The 26833-nt window shown below is 37.8% G+C and overlaps 2 protein-coding genes across 2 annotated transcripts in view; both read right to left on the bottom strand.

Moving 5' to 3' along the window:
• SLC5A8 (solute carrier family 5 member 8) overlaps positions 1 to 786 on the bottom strand; it is a 31599-nt gene extending 30813 nt beyond the window's left edge. The window contains exon 1 of the mRNA XM_026692715.2: positions 284 to 786. Coding sequence (XP_026548500.2) covers positions 284 to 658 — 375 coding nt within the window. The 5' untranslated portion in view covers positions 659 to 786. The remainder of the gene's footprint in view (positions 1 to 283) is intronic.
• Positions 787 to 7979: 7193 nt separating this feature from the next.
• Positions 7980 to 26347, bottom strand: LOC113432080 (sodium-coupled monocarboxylate transporter 1). The gene is made up of 15 exons (XM_026694297.2): positions 25409 to 26347; positions 24340 to 24405; positions 23073 to 23124; positions 21411 to 21478; positions 20768 to 20922; positions 19857 to 19997; positions 18805 to 18934; positions 18311 to 18399; positions 17417 to 17526; positions 16975 to 17042; positions 15928 to 16014; positions 15301 to 15500; positions 14158 to 14261; positions 11754 to 11839; positions 7980 to 8936 (listed from the first exon to the last, which is right to left on the bottom strand). The coding sequence occupies exons 1-15, from the start codon at positions 25757 to 25759 to the stop codon at positions 8823 to 8825; spliced, it is 1821 nt and encodes a 606-aa protein (XP_026550082.1). The 5' UTR covers positions 25760 to 26347; the 3' UTR covers positions 7980 to 8822.
• Between the last annotated feature and the right edge of the window lie 486 nt (positions 26348 to 26833).

Consider the following 26833-nt stretch of genomic DNA (forward strand, 5'->3'; position numbering starts at 1 on the left):
AAGCTTTTCTGTTAGGTCTCCGTGCAATTTCAATATGAAAATTAGATAGACAAACTCATTTATCTTGCAAACTCAGCTGGAGAAGAAATAAAAGTCTATGTTTATTCAGTTTATATGCAGTTCATCCCATCTCATTATCCAAGCGAAATGTTAATCTACAAGTCCAGCTCCAGAAAAAAACAGTAAAGTTTTTAACATTAAACTAGAAAGTGTATAGTTATGATGTACCGTGCGAGGTAAATTTCAGCTTGCCACGGCGTAGGAGTATGGGTACTATGCCTACCTCGTAAACGCTTGTGAGTCCCAGGCGATAAAAGACGGGTAGGAACACCTCAGCGCTGATCACCACCATGATTGCGTACGAGAAAGCAAAGAGGAGAAAAATACTTCCGAAGCGGTAGACTTCGGCCGGAGTTCCCAGCACTGTCAAGGCCGACATGCAGCTGGTCGCAAGGGAAAATGCCACAGGCAAAAAACTTAGGTTGTGCTCCGCCATCAGAAAGTCCTTATGAGATTTTGGGACTCCCTGGAAGGCGTAGAACACACCGATTATCGCCGACAAAAGCAACATTGTTGAGAAGATGACATAGTCCAGGGTGGTGAAATGTAGACTGAGTACGTCGGGGCCGAGATCGGACTGAGAGCGGGTCATTGGCATGATAATCCGGCCCACTCGAGGGCAAGCAATAGCCTGGGCCAAGTTGAACCTTCCCTTGCCAAGCAACGGCCGCAAGTAAAGCACCTCCCGGGTGGTCTAAGGCAGCCAAACGCAACGCAAGCCCTCCTAGCCGCGCGCTCGGGAAGACACGCGCTGCCAACCGTCCAGAATAGGCCTTCGCGCCCCATTGCTTAGAAACGCTCGCAGAGCCTGGAGAGCACCGTGTGGGGCCGTTTTTCCACTTTCGTGCGCTTTTCCACCAGTTTCTCCCGTTTGTTGTAGGCATTCCCTCCTGCATCGGGTTTTTCTGGTGCCCAGCTGTTCCCTATCACATTGCTCTTTCTTCATCCCGCATTCCCAACTGAAGTGAACAGACTTTAACACCTAATACCTTCCCTGTTAATTCCATGTTTGATATTTGTGTTATTTTTTTCCTTTATACCTTTTTTTTTCTTTTGCCAATACTTTGCAAAATAGCCAACTTTTGGAGGGAGTTGTGAACCAGGCAGATTTTCTGATACTCAAGTGTGCTTCAGAAATACCTTTTAGTTGCAAAAAAATAATAATCTGTCTCTCAAATACTTCTTCCAGTGCCAAAAAAGGGTGACTCTAAAGATTGTTCCAATTATCACACAATTGCTCTCATCTCTCACTTCAGCAAGATTCTGCTTAAAATTATTCAACAATGTCTAGCAGCAACCATCAAAAGAATTGCCAGATATTCAAGCCAGCATACGAAGGGGGGAGGGGGTCATAGCACCTGCGACCATGTTGGGTATCTTTGCTGGATCATGGAAAAAACTTGTGAAGATCATTTATATGTGCTTCATCTGTCTAGCCCAGATCAGATAAAATACTGAAATAAAAGGATTGAAGATTAGAAAAGAGGAATACAAAGTATAGGCATTTGTGGACAATTTGGTGTTTTTCATTGAAGAACCAATAGAGACAGGGAATAATTTGATACAAGAAATAGAAAGATATGGAATGGTAGCAGGGTTGAAAATTAATAGAGAAAAGACAAAAATATTAGCCAAAAAATTGACGGAAAACCAAAAAAAAAAAAAAAGTTTTAGAAACAGAAATTGGGTTGCAAATTGAAAAAAGAATTAAGTATTTAGGAATTTGGCTAACAGGGAGATATTCCTCTATAAAAGAAGACAATTATAAGAAACTGATACAACTAAAGAAAGATTTAATAATTTGGGATAAATTATATAATAAAGAAACTTGATTGCAGGAAATATGACTTCAGCAACAGAGTGGTCAATGTCTGGAATACTCTACCTGACTGTGGTTTTTTCCCCAAACCCCAAAAAACTTTAACCTTAGACTGTCTACTATTGACCTCACCCCTTTCCTAAGAAGTCTGTAGGGGGCATGCATAAGTGCACCAACGTGCCTACCATCTCTGTCCTATTGTTTATTTTATATATATTTTTATTTTTCTTATATGTGTCCATGTATTCATAACTTTGTTTTTACTTATATCTATTATCTTGTAAGCAATTGACAAATAAAAATAAATAAAATAAAATCTCTATTAGGAAAAATAGCTATGATAAAAATGAATGTGTTACTGAATGTGTTACTGAATTATTGTATTGTTTTCAAACAATCCCTATAAAGTTAGACAATAAACTTTTGAAGAATGAAAAAGAATAGTTACAAAATTTATATGGCTGGGCAAGAAAGCACGAATAAGCTTGAAAGATGTTACAAGATAGCAGAAGTAGAGGTGGCTTTGGACTCCCAAATTGGGAATTATACTATCAGGCTGTGGTCCTAACCTGGATTAAAGAGTGGATAAATTTAAAAAATAAAAGGATTTTAACAATTGAGGGCCATGACCTACAAGCAGGATGGCATTCCTTCCTATGGGATAAAAGAAATAAGTCACACTCATATTTTTACACACATCAAATAAGGGAATCACTAATACAAACATGGGAAAAAATAAAAAGAAACACTAAATGAAATTACCGGGTTGGGTCTCACCTATGGAAACAACAATATATCCAAATACAATGGACACAAAGAAAATGATTAAATATAAAGAACTATTAGACAGAGAAATATTAAAATCAATTGAAAAAATAGGGTATAATTTTAGACTGGTGGCCATATTTACAAATACAGATGAGATATTGAAAGGATTTAGAGGAACATGGAATTGAAAAGGAATTACAACAATTAGGTCAAATTCTGATATGTAAAGAAGAAAAACTTATAACAAGATTGTATATTTACTAGGAGTGGAACTGGAGGCAGAGATAGTGAATGGACCAATGATAGCTTGAGCAAAGAATATAGGTCACAGTATAAAACTAGATGATTGGGAAAGATTATGGACCAAAAATTACAAATTAACATTGTCAATAGCTTATAAAGATAATCAGTATAAAATGTTGTATAGATGGCATTTAGCGCCAGCGAGATTGGAAAAAATATACCCAAATACAAAATTAGAATGCTGGAAATGTAAACAGAAAAATGGAACATTTTTTCACATTTTTCACATTACTGGGTTGATACATGGGAAATTATAACTAGTTTGTAGTATTGGTGGAACTGAATAAAACGTGTCTCATCGATAACCCACACCAACGTTTTTAGGTTACCAGAAGCTGTTACATAAGCAGAGGGATTATTAAGCACAAAGGTACTTTTGTATGCTTCATGTTTAGCCCATTAGCTGTTAAATTGGAACCTGTTGTGAGAAGGTAGGCATTGATCATTAGCAATAGATTATTACTAAATGTTAGCTGCACAGATTTGTTGTATAGCGCCCCACTGGGTCTAACTATAATACTGGAACATAGGTCAGTTAAAATCTGTATGCTTAGGTGTGATGGAATCTCTAGATACATTAGAGGGGAAAGTAAAGAGGCTGGCTAGCTTAGAGTCACTTCATGGGAGGAAGAGGCCAGACTCCTGAAACCTTTATCTGCTTGTTCTCAAGAAAATGCAATTAGTCTACTCTAGCAAGATTCTTGTAATTAGGAAAACAACATAAAACTACTTTGACCTACTCATGGAGTCATTCTTGGGCCTGACATTAAGCTACCACATAATCTATCTCATCCTGTTCCAGGAACTTCTGCAAAAACCTATGTTGTTGTTAGTTGTGAAGTCATGTCCAACCCATCACGACCCCATGGACAACTTTCCTCCAGGCTTCCTGTCCTCTACCATCCTCTGGAGTCCATTTAAGCTCAGGTTGACTGCTTCAGTGACTCCATCCAGCCACCTCATTCTCTGTCATCCCATTTTTCTATTGCCCTCAATCTTTCCCAGCATTAGGCTCTTCTCCAGTGAGTCCTTCCTTCTCATTAGGTGGCCAAAGTATTTGAGTTTCATCTTCAGGATCTGACCCTCTAAAGAGCAGTCAGGGTTGATCTCCTCTGGGACTGACTGGATTGATCGCCTTGCAGTCCAAGGGACTCACGGGTGTCTTCTCCAGGACCATTGTAACTGGGAAAACCATAGCCTTGACTATGCACACTTTTGTTGGCAGGGTGATGTCTCTGCTTTTTAGTGTGCTGTCTAGATTTGCCATAGCTTTCCTCCCCAGGAGCATCTTTTAATTTCTTGGCTGCAGTCCCCATCTGCGGTGATCTTGGAGCCCAGGAAAATAAAATCTGTCACTACCTCCATTTCTTCCCTATCTATTTGCCAGGAATTGAGAGGACCGGATGCCATGATTTTAGTTTTCTTAATGTTCAGTTTTAAGCCAACTTTTGCATCAAGAGGCTCTTTAGTTTCTCTTCACTTTCTGCCAATAAAGTGGTATCATCTGCATATTGAGATTGTTGATATTTCTCCTGGCAATCTTAATTCAAACTTTTGATTAGTCTAGCCCTGCCTTTCTAATGATGTGCTCTGCATAAAAGTTAAATAGGCAGGGCAACATTATATAGCCTTGCAGGACTCCTTTCCCAATTTTGAACCAAGCAGTGGTTCCGTGTCCAGTTTTCACTGTTGCTTCTTGACCCGCGAGAGACAAATAAGATAGTCTGGTACTCCCATCTCTTTAAGAACTTGCCACAATTTGTTGTGATCCACACAATCAAAGGCTTCAGAATAGTCAATGAAGCAGAAATAGATGTTTTTCTGGAATCCCTAGCTTTCTCCATGATGCAGTGTTTGCTGGCAATTTGATCTCTAGTTCCTCTGCCTCTTCGAAATCCTGCCTGTACTTCTGGTAGTTCTCTATCCACATACTGCTGTAGCCTAGCGTGTAGGATTTTAAGTATAACTTTACTAGCATGTGAAATGAGTGCAATGGTGCGATAGTTTGAACATTCTTTAGCATTGCCTTTCTTTGGAATTGGAATGTAAACTGACCTTTTCCAATCCTGTGGCCATTGTTGAGTTTTCCAAATTTGCTGGAAAATTGAGTGTAGCACTTTAACTGCATCATATTTTAAGATTTTGAATAGCTCAGCTGGAATATTGTCACCTCCATTAGCTTTGTTGTTGCTCAGATTTCCGAAGGCCTATTTCACTTCGCATTCTAGGATGTCTGGCTCAAGGTCAGTGACCATCCCATCGTGGTTATAAGGGACGCTAAGCTCGTTCTTGTATAATTCTTCTGTGTAATTTTGCCACCTCTTCTTAATCTCTTCGGTCTCTGTTAGGTCCCTGCCATTTTTTTCCTTTATCATGCCCATCTTTGCATGAAACATTCCCTTCATATCTCCAATTTTCTTGAAGAGATCTCTGGTCCTCCCTATTCTATTGTTTTCTTTTATTTCTTTGCACTGTTCATTTAAGAAGGCATTCTTATCTCTTCTAGCTATTCTCTGGAATTCTGCCTTCAATTGGGTATATCTTTCTCCCTTGCCTTTCACTTCCCTTCTTTCCTCAGCTATTTGCAAAGCTTCCTCAGACAGCTATTTTGCTTTCTTGTGTTTCTTTTTATTTGGGATGGTTTTAGTTGCTACCTCATGTACAATGTTGCAAACCTCCATCCATAGTTCTTCAGGCACTCTGTCTATCAGATCTAATTCCTTAAATCTATTTGTTACCTCTACTATATATTCATCAGGGATATGATTTAGTTCATACCTGAGTGCCTAGTGCTTTTCCCTACTTTCTTCAATTTAAGCCTAAATTTTGCAATGAGAAGCTCCTGATCTGAGCCACAGCCAGCTCCTGGTCTTGTTTTTACTGACTGTATAGACCAGAGCTTCTCTATCTTTGGCTACAGAGCACATAGTCAATCTGATTTCTGTGTTGACCATCTGGTGATGTCCATGTGTAGAGCTCTCTTGGGTTGTTGGAAAAGAGTGTTTGCTATGACCATTGTATTCTCTTGACAAAATTATATCAGCCTGTGCCCTGCTTCATTTTGTACTCCGTCCAAACTTGCCTGTTATTCCGGTTCTCTTTTGGCTTCCTACTTTAGCATTCCAATTCCCCATGATGATAAGTACATTATTTTTCATTCTATAAGGTGCTATAGGGCTTCATAGAACTGGTCAATCTCATCCTCTTCAGCACCAGTGGTTGGGGCATAGACTTGGACTACTGTCATATTGAATGGTTTTCCTTGGATTTGAACTGAGATCATTCTGTCACTTTGGGGATTGTATCCCAGTATTGCTTTTCCTACTCATTTATTGACCAATTGTCCATTTTAGTTCATTGATTCCTAAGATGTCGATGTTCAGTCTTGTCATCTCTTGTTTGATCATGTCCAGCTTGCCTTAATTCATGGATATCTCATTCCAGATTCCTATGGAGAATAGATCTTTACAGCATCGGACTTTCCTTTCACAACCAGATGTATCAACAGCTGAGCATCCTTTTGGCTTTAGTCCAGTTGCTTCACTCTTTCTGGCGCTACTAGTACTAGCCCTCTGTTCTTCCCCAGTGGCATATTGGACACGTTCTGACCTGAGGGGCTTATCTTCCAGCATCATATCCAGCATCATATCAAGCATCATATCAGCATCATAGCAAATACCTATAGCTACTTATAAAAAAGTATATTTTAAAAAAGTATTATTTAGCCAGGTTTCTTGAAGCTGAAGTGTTCAGATTCAGAAACATAAATCATGAAAATCTGAAAGGGATTTTTAAACTTTATATTCTAAAATTCAGGGTAGTAGATTATAAATCCCCTTCACTAAATTAAATCGGGGTCTTCAATATATATATTAAGACACTTGGCTGTATCTGGATATCTCTTAGGAAGTTTTGGAGGAACCATTATAAACTGCTTGCTCAAAAATAAAAAGTCATACTGTTGAGATTAATAGTCAAGAACAGTTCTTTTTTCCAACTTTGTTTTATTTTCTAAGAAAAGATTTATTTCATAGAAGGGATATCCTGCTCCCAAAATAATTTTAAATACATTGTTCTGAAATTAATTAATTGATTTTCCATAGACAGGTCATATCCAAATATTTTTTTCCCCAAATATACAAACATAGTGTTAAGAGATAAAATTTCTCTCTCCCTCTCCCTCTCTCCTCTGTCTCTCTCTGTCTCTCTTCATCATTCCTTAAACATATTCTTATTCTTCTGGTTAGCTCACAAATCTTTAGTCTTTATTACCTACACAGATAATCAGTCTTCCAGAGATTCAGCAGGGGTGGGATGCAAATTTTTAAATTACCGGTTATGTGGACGTAGCCATGTGGTCATGGGACTGGGTGGGCATGAAGCTTTCTTTGCCTCCTGGGCCTCAGGGAAGCCTCATGGGAGCAAAATCAGGGCAGGGGTGCTGCGCAGCCCCCCAGCGCCCCAATTTTGCTGCCAGGAGGCTTCCTGAGGCCCAGTAGGCAAAAAAAAATGCCTAATGGGCCTCAGGGAAGTCTCCTGGGCAAATCAGTACAACAGTAAGGGGAGGGAAAATCAGCTGTGCTGAGTGATTTAGATTAGCTAGAAAGCAAGAAATCCAGGTATTTCCTGTTTTCTAGCTAATGTAAATCGCATGGCACAGCTGATCTTTTTGGGGGGGGGAGGGAAAAAAAAGGAAATACCTTGATCTTCAGAGTGAACGGGTAGAATCCCATCCCTGACTTACAGCCATGTACCTCACTATTCCATCACACAAATACCATTTATTCCCAAACTCTTATTGGCAATTTCAGCCATCCACCTAAACTCCCTTTCCCAATTTTAGCCCAAAAGCTCCAATCTTTGATTTGTACCACTTTTTTCTTCTTCAGTGTTCTGAGTCCATGGCGTACTAAGATCTGTTCTTTGGCAAAGAAAAGAAGGATAGTAGCTTTACTGCTTTCCATTTAAAAAAAAAGTTTTAAAAGTTTTAAAGATTTTAAATAAAAAGCCAACTTGAGAAGCACCAAGATGTTTGGGGTTGCAATAAAACATTTCTCTTTTAATATAAAAGGACTTATTTCTGAATAAACGTAGGATTATATTCTGATCTCTGTTGAATAACTCACATTGGACCATCTCTCACAAATTTACATCAGGATGCAAAATCAATTGAAATCAATTGTAGGGCTATTTTTTTTAGTTTTAACCTGATAACATAAGCTCTCTTACTGCGCTGTGAAGATGTTATAAGGAAGACGTTTGAAATAGGGAATTGTATATGTAACCATCAATATACCTAGCCTTTCTGCAATTTTAGTACCCTGACCATAAAGGATCCAGGAGAAAAAGTTCCACATGAGATCTACACATGGGCAATAATCCACGTTAACATGCAAAAAACAGGGCATGAAGAAATGTGTAACAGTCTGGGAGATGCTAAAAACAAATAAATGAAGCTTTTGGAAAATAAAACATAGCAGTGCAATTGTATGTAAAGTTTCATTGAGTTATTTGATCTTACTCCCAAATACACACAGCCAACAACCAAAGAAATAATAAAAAAATATTCATAACATAGTTTTCATTTTGCACACAATGGTGTGACAGGCATTAATTTCCAAAATGAGCTTCACATATCTTCTGAAATCAGAATGTTGGATTTGTTATTGTTCCCATATTTTTGCAGTTACTTTTTGCATAATGTAATCTTTAGCAATGTCCCAGCCAATATAGAATGAAGTTAAGATATGAGTGGGCAAAAGTTCAGGTTAGAATGAAATTTCTAACGTATTCTCATGAACAAAACTTTTAGTTGTATTCCATGTTCATACATTTGAAATAGCTTTCAACTTTAGCAAAGTATCCAACATTTTCACAAATAAGTGTCATTTCCATTTTTATTGTCTGTCGCCATTTCAATATGATTGAAGGCTGGATTGTCAGTTCCTTCATTGTTTGGTGTGCCGTTCAAAACTGTTTTATCTTCCTGAAAAACAAAATATATGTTTATAATAAATGTAATAAAGAACAATATATGTAATCATAAATGCAACAGCTTAGTAAATAAAATGAGATTTTGCTTAGTGACAAAATAATAGTAATATTGGTACCAGGCAAATTATCCTGGGGAAAAGGTTCCTGGTGGAGAAGAAAAACTCTTATAGCTATCTGGGTATCAAACCATGTAGGAATTTAAGGATTAATAGCATGACACTGAATTGTACTCAAGAAGGGACCTATTATTAATGACATTTTTTTTGTAATTTCAAATCATTCAGTAACTCTTGATAAGTTATAGCAGTTATTTATTATTATTTTTTAATCCTACCTATTTTTTATATAAATAATTCAAGGTGGTGAACATACCTAATCCTCCTGCCTTCTTCTATTTTCTCCACAACAACCTTATGACTAATTGGATAGTCCAGCTAGTTTTTATGCCTAAAATAGGATTAGAAATCACCATCTCATGAATTCTAGGCCAGACCTTAACCACTAGACCAGGGGTGGGCAAACTACGGCCCGCGGGACACATCCGGCCCGTTGGTCATTTTAATACGGCCCGCCTCTGAAAAAAAAATATTCCCCTCTGAAAAAAAAATTGGGGCCGGCCAAAGAGACCCACGCGCGCGCCAAAAATTGCACACACAACACGGAGCTGGGCAGCCGCTTCCTGGTAGCGGGGCCAAGGCCACCGCCCGGGAACGCCCACTGCTTTCCTTCGCCAGGGCTGGGCAGTGGCGTGTTGCCCTGCGCCGCGTGGCCCCGCCTGGCAGCGTGCTTCTCAGCTGGTCTCCTCCTCCTCGGCCATACAGAACAAACAGGCAGAGAAGGAGGAGACCAGCCGGCTGGTTGGGGGAAGCTTTCTGCACTGAAAGAGGCAGCTACTAATCTCCGGCTTTGCTCCGCTTCTCCAATGGTCCGGCACCACCCTGTTCTTGTGCTGCGAAAGAGGCAGCTAATGATCTCCGGCTCCGCTCTGCTTCTCCAACATCCGGCGCCGCCCTGTTCTGTGTCAGGCCCAGCAAGTCCGAGCAGCCGGCGCACAGAACAGGGCGGTGCCGGATGTTGGAGAAGCAGAGCGGAGCCGAGATCATTAGCTGCCTCTTTGGCAGCACAAGAAGCCTCCTCAACTGGCCAGCTGCTCTCCTCCTTCTCTGTCTGTTTGTTCTGTATGGCCGAGGAGGAGGAGACCAGCCGGCTGGTTGGGGAAGCTTTCTGAGCCGAAAGAGGCAGCTACTAATCTCCGGCTTTGCTCCGCTTCTCCAATGGTCCGGCACCACCCTGTTCTATGCGCCGCTGCTCAGACTTGCTGGGCCTGACACCTAGAACAGGGCGGCGCCGGATGTTGGAGAAGCAGAGCGAGCCGGAGATCATGCCGCCTCTTTTGCAGCACAAAGCCTCCCCAACTGACCAGCTGCTCTCCTCCTTCTCTGCCTGTTTGTTCTGTATGGCCGAGGAGGAGGAGACCAGCCGGCTGGTTGGGGAAGCTTCTGAGCCGAAAGAGGCAGCTACTAATCTCCGGCTTTGCTCCGCTTCTCCAATGGTCCGGCACCACCCTGTTCTCCTTGTGCTGCGAAAGAGGCGGCTAATGATCTCCGGCTCCGCTCTGCTTCTCCAACATCCGGCGCCACCCTGTTCTGTGTTAGGCCCAGCAAGTCCGAGCAGCCGGCGCACAGAACAGGGCAGCGCCGGATGTTGAGAAGCAGAGTGGAGCCAGAGATCATTAGCCGCCTCTTTCGCAGCACAAGAAGCCTCCCCAACTGGCCAGGTGCTCTCCTCCTTCTCTGCCTCCTTCTCTGCCTCTCCCCTCTTGCTCCTCACAGTTGCCCTGAGCTGGTGCGGTTCTTTACTTGGGCAGCCAGACGCCCCGCAGCAGCGCCGCAGCAGCAACAGGCAGTTCTGCCCGGGCTCTGCTCAGGTGTCCGGCTGGGGCTGTCAGGAGTTGCTACCGCCGGCGCAGCTCGCAGCTCCAGTCCCGCGTTGCCTTGGGAAGGAAAGGCAAAACCAGGAGCCGCTGAGCCTGAACCTCCGGTGCCGCTGCTGCCGTTGCAAAGCACCGCCGCGGCTCTTCCTTTTTGCCTTTCCCTTCCCGAGGCAACGTGGGACTGGAGCGCGTGGAGCCGTGCCGGCAATAGCAACTCCTGACTCAGGGGCCTCCGAGGGAGGGGAAGGAGGAGAAGAAGGGGGAGGGGGGGCGATTCCCAAAAAATATTGTGCTGACCCGGCCCGTCTGTCAAATTTTAAAAGTGAATGCGGCCCCCCGAGCCAAAAAGTTTGCCCACCCCTGCACTAGACCAAACTGGTGCTCCTTATATTACAAAATTACTTAGTTCCTCAATGGTACTTTAAAAATGATCAGTGTGCCACACCTTATGAATAAGCAGTTTGGTTTAGTGGTTAAGGTACCAGGCTAGTCAGTGGAAGGCCATGGGCTCTCATCCTGCCTTTGCCATGAAAGACAGTTGGGTGACCTTGGGCTAATCAGTCTCTCTCAGCCCAACTCACATCACAGTGTTGTTGCTGTGAGGATAATAGCAGGAGGAAGGTGTGTTGGATATGTTCGCTCCCCTTGAATTCCTTGTAAAAAAATTAATAAAGGCATGATACAAGTAAATAAAAAATAAAATGAGGTGCTCATGAGAGTTTATATTTAATCATAAACAAAACAGTTGATTGAAGTTGGAATATCTAATAAATGCATCTTCTTATAAAGTGTGTTTGGACCCCTCTGTCATTTTGGATTCTTTGTTTCTTTGCAATCCTTATCTGTCTGGAGTCAAATAAAATAATGTATACATACTTGTTTCAATTTACCACCTGAGAAATTACAAAAAATATCCTCTTTGGTGAGTAATAATTTTTTGTCCACAGTCTGCTTAAGTCCTCCTGAAAAACATTTATGAGGTTAGTTAAAATACATTCTCACACAGTTTAGAATCTGTATAGTTAAATTATTATTTGTGCAAAATAGTAACACTAGTATTAACATGAGATGGCATGAGATAGTAACTTTTTAATTTTTCTAACTTGTTTTTACTTCTGTTTTTATCTTTGTTTTTGCTTATGTCTTTTTATATAGTTGTATATCTTTATTTGTACACTACACAGAATCACTTCAGAGAGATGATCAGTATGTAAATTTGATAAATGAATAAACAACCAATGTTTCTTGAATTGAATAGTTTATTTATTCATGATTACAAATCTATATCCTACCTATTTACTTCAGTTAAACATATCCAAATTGTGTTAAATCAATAAATCTATAAAGACATCAAGCTAATAAGAAACTTCATATAAAATAGTGCAAACATATGACAGAAGGTCAGGCTTTTTGATGTAGAACAACCATGTGAACTGGGATTTTTACATGTTTATTTATTTATTTAGATGGTTTTAAAATCCTACCTTTATTATTTTTATAAATAATTCAAAGTGGTGAATATACCTAAAACTCCTTCCTCCTATTTTCCCACAACAATAACCCTGTGAGAGAGATAGAAAAAGACAGACAGAGAGAGACTGGCCAAAGTATATCAGACACTTCCTAAATCAGTCTTCTCCAACCTATGTTATACCACAGCCAGACTGGAAATTCTGGGAATAGTTCATAACACACAGAAGGTAACAGGTTGGAAAAGACTCCTCCACATAGTCTAAAAAAGCAGGAATTTACAGGACAGCAATCATTCTTTAGATCAGTGGTGGGATTCAATTTTTTTTTACTACCAGTTCTGTGGGTGTGGCTTGCTGGGTGTGGCAGCGGAAGGATACTGTAAAATCTCTAGTCAGAGGAGGTATTTGCTGGTTCTCCAAACTACTCAAAATTTCCGCTACCAATTCTCCAGAACTGGTCAGAACCTGCTGAATACCACCTCTGCTTTAGATGTTCTAGCCCTAAATTGTTTAAAGATGTAAAAATAACAAATTCAAATTGTGGCAGGAAATGAACACAATTTACAACACAGTACATTTTTATGCAGCCATCACTTGTCTGAATCAGATGTTATTCAAACAACCTCCGTGTGGGAGAGAGACTGGCTGAGCCAGTAAGAAGAGTCAAGCAGGAAATCCCTAGTGCAGGAACCCATTGGGCCATATCCCACTACTGGGCTTTATGCCGTTCAGAACTGGGTCACAGAAGTGGTGAGCGAGTGCAGGCACACATCCCCATTTGCACGAGCAGCAGGCAAGCACATGTACTCACGCAGAACCATCCCTTCCCCCCATCCCGCTGGTCATCAAAACTGGAAAAGTTGGGGAGGTCTTCCCTAGCAGACACAAGAGGATGAAGTCCAATCTCCCTTGCTATTGAACGTTATCTACTCTCACCCAGGTGCAAACCATCAGTCAGAAGATTCCTGTGTATAGGCTTTAGTAGTAAAACAGTTGAATTATTCAGTTATGGGGCTGGTGGTTTACTCCTGACACTCCTCTAGGATACATAACAATTATATTTTGATAAGATGTTTGTGTTCTGTAATATTCATAATAAGTGCTTATGCCAATGAAGCCATTTTTCATGCATCTGAAGTAAACTTGGATTTTTTCAACCTGATTTGAATTTGCAAACAACTAGGTGAGGTTGTCTGCAAATTCAAATCAGGTTGATAAATTCAGACACCTAAATAAATTACAGTTTAAAATAAAATGAAGATTTATCATATACCAAATTATTTGTTTGACTGTATATTAGGCTGGACCCACTTTAAAAAGATTTAGAAATGCTCGTGAGCTTGTAAAAGCACTTCTCAGGTAAGTTCAGCACCTTTGTGTTACTTATTAAAGCAGTCTGAGTTCCTGACTTTCAAACAAGATTGCAAAAGAAATTGTTATGCAATAAGAAATCCAATTATTCTAAATCAATGTATATTATTTTAATGAATAAGATACTTTATTTGCCCAGGCTCTGAAATATGGGCAGACTTTTATTATAGAAGAAAAAAAAATGTAAATTAAACTTTCAAGGTTTAAAAGATTAATATTATAAATAAATAAAAAAATTAAAACTCAATTCCCAATGGATATTTAATTTTTGGGTTCTAAAAATCCAGGTATCGATGCAATTGCAAAGCAGAAATCTAATCTAACATCTTGCATTATAAAGTTAGATATGATTTTATGCAGAGCAGGGTTTGCATTATGTTCTTCTGGAAATAAATCTGTACTTGAATAAAAGCAAAAATAGAGGAATCATTAATTACCTGTCAAAAGGCTAACAACTATTCCCACACCAACTGTAATCAGAGTTCCAACTGCACTTAAATACAGATAGGACAAGGAATACAAAGTATCTGCCAGGACGGGTCTAGATAGACAAAAATAGAATTTATTGATGTATTTCCACAATTCATATGAAATCTCACAATGACAATGTTATATTAAATGTAAATATTTAAAACAGTTTAGTAAAGCAGTAATGTAGTCATAATCAAAGGCTCTTGCTGTCTTCATTCATACAAAGAAAACAGCCTCATGCCCACAACAGTATTGTGTATGCACAAAGCAGGCAGAGTTTTCATTGCAACAGCACAAAGTTCCTTTTGTCATTCTGCTTGACTTTGGCCACCCTTGTGTACATTCTCGATTACAATCACAGATTACTCAAAAGTGAGTCTAGACTTTCAAGCTAATGAAAACCAAAGCAAAGTAGCTGCTTTTCTTCTCTGTATCTGAAGATAATACAAAGATTAAAAGCAATCACAATAAAAACATAATCCCAGATTTGTTCTAATTGTACTATCATAACCAAAGGTTTGTCTTCAGGACTTTAAAACATGATGTTTCTTGGCAGGAGATACACTATAGTGGCCAGGTTTACCTAACATATTAAACTATCATTAGTTTACTTGATTTTGACTGTGTGCAATATATTCAGTCATGCCAATGTAGCAATCATAGTTAATGGCAAATATATAATTGTGGCTTAATTAGTGAATCATGATTAAACAAATAATGGCTTAGCACAATGTGTGAATCCATCCCAACAGATATGTCAATTGTTCAGTAACACCTAAAATTATGGGATTTTGCCATTTTTCTTTTGAATTTAAATATACATTTTCATATAAAATGTATATAATATGTATAAAAGTACTAGCAGAAGCAAATTAACATCACTGGACAAATCAATAGCAATGGAAATGAACAATTATCACTTTCTCTGCATGTGATCTGCAAAGTGTTAATGTACTTTGTAAACATGAACAGAAAAATGTATACTTGAGTGGGTCTCAAATCCTACTATGCAAAAAATAACATTAGTTAGCAATAAAAGACTTACTGTGCCTGGCATAATTAAATGTTACATATTAAGTGGATGGTTAATAAATTTATTTGGCAGATACCTCTCAGTATTTTCAATTTTGAAAGCTGGCAGCTCTGTGGAAGCCATTGCATAAATGCCTGTGCTTAGGCTGCTTGCGTTACAGCCTGCAACCGAAAGCATTAATGGCAGGGTCCTCGTTGACAGCGGCTTATAAATCTGAGATCCAATTCCAATCCAAAGGGTAAGAACAAATCCACAGATGAGACCTATAAATGCACCCTATAAAACAAGAAATAGAATCTGAACACATTTAAAAGAAAAGTACAGGTGTAAGAAATAAATCCCACCATAATTTCTGAACATGTTATTTTTAGTAATATAACAGATGTTACATTAGTTATTTAGGAGTGTGTAAACCACTTATCCTAACTAAAAGCAGCCACAGAACTTTTTAATATAATTTAGAATTCCAGAAAGAGAAGTATTTCCAAGTCATCCTGTTGATATTGTTTCTGAGACAAACATTATGCCCCCACAGTATACCAAAACTAAAAGAAAGCTAAGGTTCACCAATATGCTTACAATTCACTGTGGTCTGAATTGATACATTTAATAGCTTCAAATACAAGGAGACTGGGGAATGTCTTGAATCTGAAGATGGGGCAGCAATTAAATAAATAGTACTATAAACAGAAGATTTTCTTACCATAGCGTGGACAAATGGAAAAAGGATTCCCAAGGAAAAGAGTCCTAGGAGAGGCCCACCAATCATACCAAAAATGGTCAATGCTGCCTAAGGAAAACATTAAGTTATACATTTGAAGGATTAAAATTTATAAACAATGCTAAATAGCTTCACTTTCATTTAAACATGTTAAAATGAAAAGACAATATTTATTTATAATACGCTTATTCATTTCCATTGGAAAATATTCAAAACCAAAATAGTGGTTATTTATTAGAACATTCTCTAATTGATGTCTTGCAGATATGTTGGGATTCAGAATGTTCAGCGAGCATGGCTAAAACAAATATATTGTAGGTAGACATTTTGGAAACTGTGATCTTCTCCAGCACATGTGCAGAATACCACATAGGCAATAGTACATTAACTTACAGATAGGAAACATTATTTATTAAGATACTGCACAATTAGTAATAGGAAAGAGTGATGAGAAGGTATAGTTAATCCTTTCCCTGCAAACGATTTCCCCACTTCAATTGCCCATGCTGAATTGGTTGGGTTCTGATTTTTCAAACTAGAGACAAATATAATTGAAAGCAACTTGCCCTGAAAAGTAGAAATTACCTATGAGGAAATTATTCCCTTCCTTTATATTTTCTCTGCCATCATTTGCCCCACTTTAAAATAGCTTTTAAAACAATAAATGCACATAAACGCAGACACAAAGGAAAAGGAAAGAAGAAAGAAAAGCAAAGTATTTTATGCTGACTTTTACTTGACTTTTACTGACTTTATTTGTAAATGTCTTATTGACATGTCACATGTTTGTATTGCACTCTTACACTGCACCTATCCTGTGCTCATGCTGAATCAATTCACTGCAGGATGAAGGCCTCTTCTTCATTGAAGGTTATGGACTGCACTAGCTTACGCTATTGAGGTTTACTCAGTGCTAATACTACAATCAAAGTAAGTCCAAAGTATAAAAAAGAAGAATCCATTGAAAGGAATAAGGGTTAGGGTTTGTTTTCCAGAGAGATTTCTTAACAAAGAAATTATTAAAGATACCTGTAATAATCCTCCTAGAACTGATGCCAAAGCAGCCATAGCAATGCACACAAAACCATAAAAGAAACCTATGTGAATGATGCACACAAAGAGGTCAAATAACAGGTTTTTATTTATTTATTAGCAGTAGACAAAAGTCAGGTTGTTCTTTGTCAATAATAATAATAACAACAATAGCAATAACAGCAACAACAGTAACAATGTCAAATCCAGTCTAAACATCTGGCTGACTGTGCAACCAATCATAATAGTATGCTTTTTTCACTGTACAGACTTTTTCTTTAAGACTATAGCCATTTAGCTTATGTATAATACTACAAAATAATAGTTAATATGTTTAAAAAATAGTAATTATAAGATTTAATAAACCACTTTAAAAACAAATTAACACTATCCTCCTTAAGATAATTTAAATTTAAAATAAATATTAATATATACTTACTCATTCCCATAGAAATCCAAGACAATTTAACTTCAGTTAATGCAAAATGGGGTTTAATGAGGTCCTCTACAGTCACAGCAGCTAAAGCATTGATGCTAGAGGACACTGTACTAATGCAGATAAAGTAGAGTTCATGTAATTTCATATCATTTTAAAGGTGTATTTCATTTGCAATCAAATAGTTACTATAATACTTATTATTTCTGCTGTTAAAGTTAAACAGCTTTATAATTACAATAGTTGAAAGACATTAGTTTTTCAACTAGTTTTATCTATTACTTAGAAAAAAAGCCATAATTTAAACACTCTCCATTCTGTTCAAAGAAGTTCCTAATGAAACATTAAAGAAACCAGAAACCAACAATTATTGACCTATTATAACATATAATAAGTCATGATTAGTATATACCACAATGGATACATGGCTTATGCTAAAAAAGCACATTTTGGTTTTGCATAATGTACCAAACCACATTATTTTTGATTTACTAATATTATAATTACTAAAAGTTATTAGTTAAAACATTTTAAGTCAAAAGGCAACAGTATTCTCATAAAATACAGTTTCTAATGTACAAATAAAGTATGTGCTCTCAGCTCACATTTAGATTAATTAATATCTGCATCACTTAAAATAATTGTATAAACAGCCTGTGCTACCTAAGCCTATATGCAGAACTGGGATGAGTGGCTGTATAGATGGTTTTAAGGGGAAAATGTATACACCTGTTTACTTGGAAATCCCATTAAAATACAACCATACATATTTGTTAAGAAGTAAGTCTCCTTGAGTTTAATGGGGATACTATTGCACTTGTTATAAGGTTGCTATTGCCATTTGACTCTATTGAAACCTCCCCACTTCTCTGTCTATTGAATTTTGAATTGACTTACCTTAAAGTTCCACTATAAGCACAAGCAACAAAAAGGCCTGTCATTCCTGGAAAGTCTTGTAAAATTTCCAATACCAGATAAGGCATGAGCTAAAAAATGCAAATATCACATATGTTTTATACTTTTATTTTTATGTATGTTTTCTTCTCTTACACTCTTCTGCCTCACTTACAATAAAAGATAAACACTTTTATGTGCTAAAAGTATGTGTAAAATAATCTTTCAAATTGCATTTTTACAAGGAAGATAAATTCATGGTTCAAAATTGGCATAAAAATACAACATTAATTTAATTCCTCAATTATTCATGGCATTCTTTGGGAGGCATTATCCTAAAATGTAATGTTTTTAATTCCTTAACTGTTTCCTTCAAAATGGGTTTGTTATAATTGCTCCTAGTAACTCCCTGTAATCAAATCATATCCCAATAGCAAACTGAAAACGATAGCCCTGATGTTTATTTAGCATTACTTAAGAATGTTTTAATACTAAACCTGGTCTGATGCTGCCACACATTTTGCTGTCCATGGGTCACAGTCTTTAAAAACAGAGTACATTACTAATCCACTTAACACTGCACATGTAAGAATTATCCAGAGTCCCACAAGATTTAAATAAAGAGATCTATAAGAAAACAAACAAGAGGTGTTTTTTTTTTTACCTTGTGTAGAAATATCATACTTTTGTAGCATTATATAAGCATTATACATTGCATGGTATTGTATCTGCATTCATTTCCTCTTTGGCAGGAAAAGTGTTTGTTAGATAGGAATGTACTGGATTCTTTGGCTTAAAAAGTTGTGCAAATATTCCAACAAATGTAAATAGCTACATATGTGTAAAAATCACTATCTGACTTGCCAGGATTTCAAGTGGTTTTCCACACATGAATTAAAACAACTCTTCCTGGTTTTTAATTATTTTTATAAGGATTTAAAACATTGTAATAATCTTATTATTGTAAACGTACCTCAAGAGTAAGATGTTAGAAGAATATGGAGACAAATAAATATACAGTATAATGTGCATCATATTGAACAGTATGAGGTATTATTTTGGGCTAGCTTTAGGTCAGTTTGAAATTTTAAAATACAGTTGCCAAGAAGTAACAGATATAATATGTGAGAACTAATTTCCAAACAGTATGCAAATGATGCTCTTTTTAAATTGTTATCATCCTGTCAGCAGATACTTTGAACAGCAAAATTAGCTCTTTGTTTAAAACACAGATTGGACAGTTAATTTCCAATGTCTATGTCAACAGTTAATTATGCCCTTCATAAGGACATTATTTACACATACATAAATGGGTAAAATCAAAGTTCCATACCCATTTGAAAATTTAATAATATTGGTAATAAATAATTTGATAATTGATTTTTATAGTTGTGGTTTATGCCCTTCAACAATGTCATTTTGCATTTAAAAAATGCTGTAATACATACTACCTTATAAGTATTTAGGTTGTATCAGTATTGGACACTGACGTTGAGAATGCAATTTAAATGAAAATCCTTGAGCAAACAAACAGAATATGTTAACTTACAATTTTGCTTGAAATCTGCTTTTGCAGGAAAGATATCGCTGAACTTGAGACTGATTGACTGCATATATACCAAGCCAGGTAAAAGTCCCACCTACAACAATTGTCCAGAATGTATGCCTTTGCAAAGGATTAGGATTGAAGCTACATTGAATAAAAATGCATTTTATAGTATTAGCTAACTGATCATATGTCCATTAAACACTGCTTTATATTTTCTTTCAATGAATATTTCACAAGCTTAATTTGAAAACCTATTAAGAAATGTTAAATATTAAGTAGGGGTACTGAAAGCATGGAACACATTTTTAAAACTTATTATATAGAGGTAGTCCTCCAGATATAAAAGGTCAATTAATAAATGTTCAAAGTTACAACAGATACCCTCAAACTACATATGACTCTGTTTTAAAGTTATGATGGCTCCAGTGCCCCTGTGGTCATTCACCCTTATGACTAACCATTGGAGTGCTGCAGCACCTGTCTCCCTTCCTTCCATCTTGCCATGACATGACAATTCCTTGCAAAAATGGCAGCTGCCTTTGGAGCTTTCTGCCTTGGTCAACTGGCCATTGGGAGACTGCAAACTTCTCCTGGCACTTTCTAGTCTTTGGGTAACCAGACCCTGCATTCTAAGGTAGCAGCTTCAGGCCAAGCTTCCCAAAACCTTTCCCTTACTTTAACCCCTTCTCTCCTCCAGAAAGAGAGTTCCTCTCCTCTCCTTCTTTATTTTTTCAATAAATAAAGTAAAAAAAAAAGCTGGGAGGGACAGAATTGTTAATCTTCCCCCGCTCCCCCCCCCCCGTGATAAAATTAAATCCCTCTGCCTTTCTATTACTGGAAAATAAATGGTTCAAAAATAACTACATAACAAATAATGTATATTTGAAAGTTGAAATAAATTAAATACTTACTCCCAGAAATGTAATCTTCCTCCATGGTAGGCATCATTTATTATATTTCCAAACCCATTTTGTACTATCACACCACGTATAATCACAGATAAAAATCCAGCAATCATGATTGCAGCTTGAAAAACATCTGTCCAAATCACTGCTTTTAGACCACCCTGGATGGATAAGAAAAGACATAGATTAAAATACAAGACAACTAACTAATATTAAAAGAAATATAATAGTCATTGGAATCTAAGACATTCAGTGCATTTCTTATCCAAGCCATACAAATATCTTTGCTTAATGCAGGTTACAAGTAGTCCTCGACTTAAAACCGTTCATTTAATGACCGTTCAAAGTTAGAAAGGCACAGAAAAAGTGACTTATAACACCGTAACATTTGCAGCCAGATTCACAACCGTGTTATTAACTTAACAACTGTAGTGATTCACTTGACAATTGCGGCAAAAAAATAAAATAAAATGGAGCAAAATTCACTTAACAAATGTCTCACTTAGCAACAGAAATGTTGGGCTCAGTTGTGGTTGTAAGTTGAGGACTATCTGTACTTAAAATAATAGAAGTAAATATAATGAATTTGTTCAATTAAGTGTTTAAACTTTGCTGTTGTAGCCAATTTTCAAAATAATTGCAAACTTACCAGTGTGCAGTAGAAAGTACAGACTATTCCGGTTCCAACAACTGCACCCCATAAATCAATTCCTGTAACTAGAGAAGAAAAAGTACAAAATATTTTTTAAAAAATTAAAATAGCAGAAAATGATTAATCCAAAGCATATTAACATAATTTTAAAAATTAACTGATATGGGATTGCAATATGTTCTTGAATAGACAACTCTCCTGGAATAATGCAGATAGTCTAAATCTGCAAACGAAAGAGTGAGTCTAATAATGTTCTTGTTGCAGGATTGATTAAAAATATATGATTATTATATATGTATTATTGAAGGCTATTATAAAAATAATGTACAACATAAATATTTAGGTTTTTGTGAAATAATAAGAATGAAAATAATTATAACAGAAATTTGCATTGTATTGCAAATATTACATACAAGATTAATTGTGAATTGATCACATATTTAAAAGAATTAATTGTACAGGTAGTTGTCAACGTACAACCATTCGTTTAGTGGACTGTTCAAAGTTACAATGGCACTGAAAAAAATGATGTATGACCATTTTTCATGCGACTGTTGTGGCACCCCCATAACCATGTCATCAAAATTCGGGTGCTTGGAAAGTGGTTCATATTTATGATGTTACAGCGTCCCAGAGTCATGTGATCACTTTTAGCAACCTTCTGACATGCTGTGATGACCCAGAGTATACCACAAACGTAACAAAATCCAAAACGTAAATAAATGTCCTTTAATGCCTCCAACTTGGCCCCACTGTTCTATAATACTCAGTTGGAAATAAAACGTACTCAAAAATAGTCTTCAAAAGAAAGCAATACAGTCCCAATTTAATGAGCAGATAGAGGTGAAATAAAAAAACCAAACAAACTACAATGATGAAGTTTCCACAATGGAACAGAAGTATTTACCAAATTCAAGGAGATAACAAGGCACAGTTTGTTGGAAGGACGCCAACCAAGATAACTTCAGACCAAAATAAAACACACTTTGTTTCCAGTGTTTGCCAGTATGCAGATCCAAACTCTTATGCAGTTCTCACACCTGCAGCCCATGAAGAGGATCAAGTCCCTCTCCTCCCGAGTAGATCATATCTCTGCCTTATCCTCTCCTCCCTGCGTGCCCTAGGATAGATAGGGGATGAGCCTGGGTCCTCCTCTGACTGCTCAGCCAGCCTCTGCCCTTCCCCAGCCTCCTCCACAACCTCCGGAGCCACACTTCCACTCCCTATCAGCTGTTCCTCCTCTCCCTCAGAGTCAGTCTCCACCAGGGGCATGACACATGCAAAGTTAATGAGGAAGCCTGATTCATTTTATAACTGTGTTACTAACTATTGCAGCAATTCACTTAACAACTGTGGCAAGAAAGATTGTAAAATGAGGCAAAATTCACTTAACAATTGGGATCAATTGTGGTAATAAGTCGAGGATTACCTCTAATACTTTTCTAATCCATGTGAATCTTTATTCAATATTTAGAATTGATTAAACCTAAGCTATTTAAGCTAGGTTAGCTTAATTTAGTTATATCACTTTTCAACATTATTGAACCTACTATTCTGATATTGCAACTTGAGTTATATAAACATGTTCAGAATCAGCAGATAGTCGAAAAATCTCCAAATTGTTCTGCATTAATTTTATTTGATTTTTTTTTAAGTTACCTTGATATAAAGCTAAAGCTGGAGCATAAATGACAATTCCAGTGTAAAGTATCTGAAAAATAAATAAACAACACAAATTGCTTGTCTTGGCCTTTCAACAACTGTGGAAACAGTACAGTACTGAATTGCACAGTGAATTAAATCCAAACAATATAAGACAGGCACGTTGATAAAAGTGATAGGTTTCAATAGCATTTACACAAAATATCAGTAAAATAAGAATAGTTTTCATTTTTAAAATCAATAAATAAGAAACTATCATAATCATGATAAAATGCAGAACATTATTGTCTGGAGCATTACTGTAGGCAAAGTAACAGTAATTATTTGTAAGCCACTCAGAGTCACTTATACAGGGTGATTTATAGGGTGGCCTATAAATTTGATCAATTAAATAAAGAAACAGGTTATTCTAAGAATATTGTTGAGTTCCTGAACAACTAAAGATTTCAAAAGTGATCATGGTACATTCATAGTCATAAATTATGGTTATACATTGAAAGACCTCAAGTTGATTAAAATTTGTTTTTCTTTTGATAATCATAATTCTGAGAAATAAAATATGTTATGTGATAGTTAACTCCTGAAGTTGACAAGAAATTTACCATAGCTCATCTTCTATTGCTCAGGAAACATCTCTGGTGCGTCAGAGAATTTTTAGGATAATGAAAACTTTAGTGGAGTAGAACATGACTGAAGACACCCTTTTAGTTTTGAATCAAAGGTAAATTCCAAAGAAAGAACTAAATAGCAAATATACCACTTTACAGGTTATAAAGAGGTGTGTAAATATCAGTAAAACATTTTCTTATTCAAAAGGTTTAATTCAAAATTCTTTAGCATATTTATTTAAACATCTATTGTAACTTAAATAAGCAATCAAACTCTCTTTATCATTGGGGGTGGCGATTTTTTTTTACTTCGTACTTCAGTTTTGTTCCATATAAAATAATATAGTTCATAACTTCCTGTTTTTAAAAACCAACTTTATTTTACACTATTATTTACACTATATTAAACTTCTTACTTATGTAATCTACTGCAGAGCTATTAAATAATAAAATTTAGCAAAAGCAATAACAATAGCACTTAAACTTATGTACGGCCCCATAGTGCTTTACAGCACTCTCTGGGCAGTTTATAATATGAGCACATTTCCCACAACAATCTGAGTCCTCATTTTGCCAACCTTGGAAAGATGGCATGCTATGTCAATTTACTTTAGAAATTTCATACATTAAGAAATGAATAAAATTAATTTTCTTACCGTCAGTATAATAAAGAGTCCTGTTCCACACAGGCGCAGCTGTTTATTAAACCGCAATTCTAGGTACTGTAATAAACAAATACTTTATAACATTTGTGTAACTTTGAAGAAAGAATTAACATTTTATTGAAGAATTATTAGAGTTGTCTAACTCTTCAATCTTGCTTTGATCTGTCAATCTTTGTCATTCTATAGTGTTTATATAAATCTACATTCCTCATCAAGCTTTATTATATACATAATTGTTTTGTTGATCTAATACGTTGTTGATCTAAGGTTTCATGATGATGATTATCCAATAAGACTTGTGTGTTGAGTCACATATAATTCCATTTCGTAAAATGAAATGATCACTTCAGGCAGCAGAATTTAGGGGTCTATAAGATAAGAAAGCAGATTCATTTGCCAGAAGCTGTTCTCTGCTCTCTAAACTTGGGGTCTCAACCTTGGCAATTGTACTTGTGGATTACAACTCCCAGAATTCCTCAACCAACCACTGCTCTAAACTAATGTTAGCAACTTTTAAGATGTGCAACTTTTAAGATAGGGTTCCCCAAACTTGGCAACTTTAAGACTTGTGGACTTCAACTCCCACAATTCTCCAGCCAGCATAGCTTCTTAAAGTTGCCAAGTTTGGAGACCTTTAAGACTTCTTAAATTCTTAAAGTTGCCACGTTTGGAGACCTCTGTGGTTGGGGAATTCTAGTTGGGAATTCTAGGAGTTGAGGTCCACACATCAGGTTGCTAAGCTTGAGAAACTACTCTAAATTATTTTCAAGCCTGCTGGGATCACATGCTGATGGAAGATTCATCTGCAGAGTCCAAATCTCTAGGACAAGCTGAAGAGCGTTTTCAACTCCTTCTAATCTAACCTCCACCTCCTAGTTGTGTAGAGTTCCGAAAACGAGTGATGGAGTGGAGAAAAAAACAATATGAGAGTAACTATTTATGGACAATTACTAGGATGTGGCTAAAACAGTAGTCCGCAGCCAAAGGGAAACGGGCGAGTACCTCTCCAGAGCGCAAGTGTGAGCGGGGGTAAGGCTAGCCGGTCGCTCTCCGTCCCTACCTCGTAAGTGCTGGTGATTTTCAGGCGGTAGAAGACGGGCAGGAAGATCTCAGCGCTTGTAACCACCATCAGCGTGTAGGAGATGGCGAAAAGGCTAAACATGCCCCCGAAGCGGTAGATTTCGGCGGGGGTGCCTAGTACCGTCACGGCCGACATGAAACTGGCCGTTAAGGAGAGCGCCACGGGGAAAGCTGCCATGCTGCGGCCCCCCATCAAGAAGGCTTCGCGGGTCCTCTGGCCACCTCCCGCGAAGGCGTAGTAGACCCCGATGAGCGCGGACATAAGCAGCATGATCCCGAAGACCACATAGTCCGAGACGGCGAACCCTCCGATTTTTCTGCAGGTGACCATTTTTCTCCGTGCGCCTCCGCTGAGCGGGCAAAGAGTCCGCTGGCGCTCTGGACCGTCTGCTTCTCTTCCTACCGGTAGCTCAGAGCGCGCTTTGACTTGTCACCAAGCCCGGCAGAACTCGGCGCGCTCAGCTGAGGAGACGTCCGCTTCACCGGGAACCTTCGCTTCTGAAAACTCCAGAAACTGCTGCTGTTCTCCTTCAGGACGGAGCTGCTCGTTTCTGGACGGGTTCCCCTGGCTGGCTCTCGTCCTCTGCCCGGCGCCCAACAATAAGTAATACCGGCGTTGATTCCTGACGCCTTTCCCACCTGACGTCTTTGACGCGGTTGGTAACCAAACCTACTTAGCGAGCTCCTCTCTAGTGCCTCGAGAAGGAGGCACTTCATGGATAGGCTCCTTTTTATCCTCGGGTTCAGTACCCAAGTAGTGTCATCATTCCGACCATCGAAAGGGGAGGGAAAGAGAGAAGAGCCCTAACCGGTCCAGATCAGGAAGCCTTTCTCAACCGTGGAATACAAGTGGTGACCGAAGGGTGCGGCATCCCTGCTCCAGCCCAGCTGCTATCTTTTCTTATTCAAGGTGTTGGATTCTTTCCTCCGGACAACACGTTGTCATGTGATGTCCTAACAACCAGGGCCCCGTCTTGCAGGTGGATTAAGTATACTGCCAGGAATCCATAGCCTCCATTCATTTATTCATTTCAATTGTCTGACTAATAACATCTTTGGTCTCAAAAGGTGTTCGGTTGTGTGTCTTTGCTATTTAATCTCTGCTGGTAAATTGATCCCTCCATTTCCTCCTCTTATACCAATGCAGGAAGGAATCAGGAATGAACCAACCCTTACCCCCGTTTCTCTAGAAGCAGGTAGAATATTTGTGAATGATTCTTCATATTACCACCCAAGCTAATACTTGCAAGGCAAGGTTGATAATTTTTTATTATGATTTGGTTGGCAATATATGAGCTGATGAGGTTATAAACTATGTTATAAACAGCCCACACATCATATAAATTCTGTCAGTTATGGTTTACTTCATAAACAATTCTGAACAATGTTATTTTAGAGTGATATA

The sequence above is a fragment of the Notechis scutatus genome, chromosome 6 (genome assembly GCF_049901735.1).
Source record: "Notechis scutatus isolate UNSWTSFEM ecotype Mainland chromosome 6, rNotScu1.2, whole genome shotgun sequence".
Lineage (NCBI taxonomy): Eukaryota > Metazoa > Chordata > Lepidosauria > Squamata > Elapidae > Notechis > Notechis scutatus.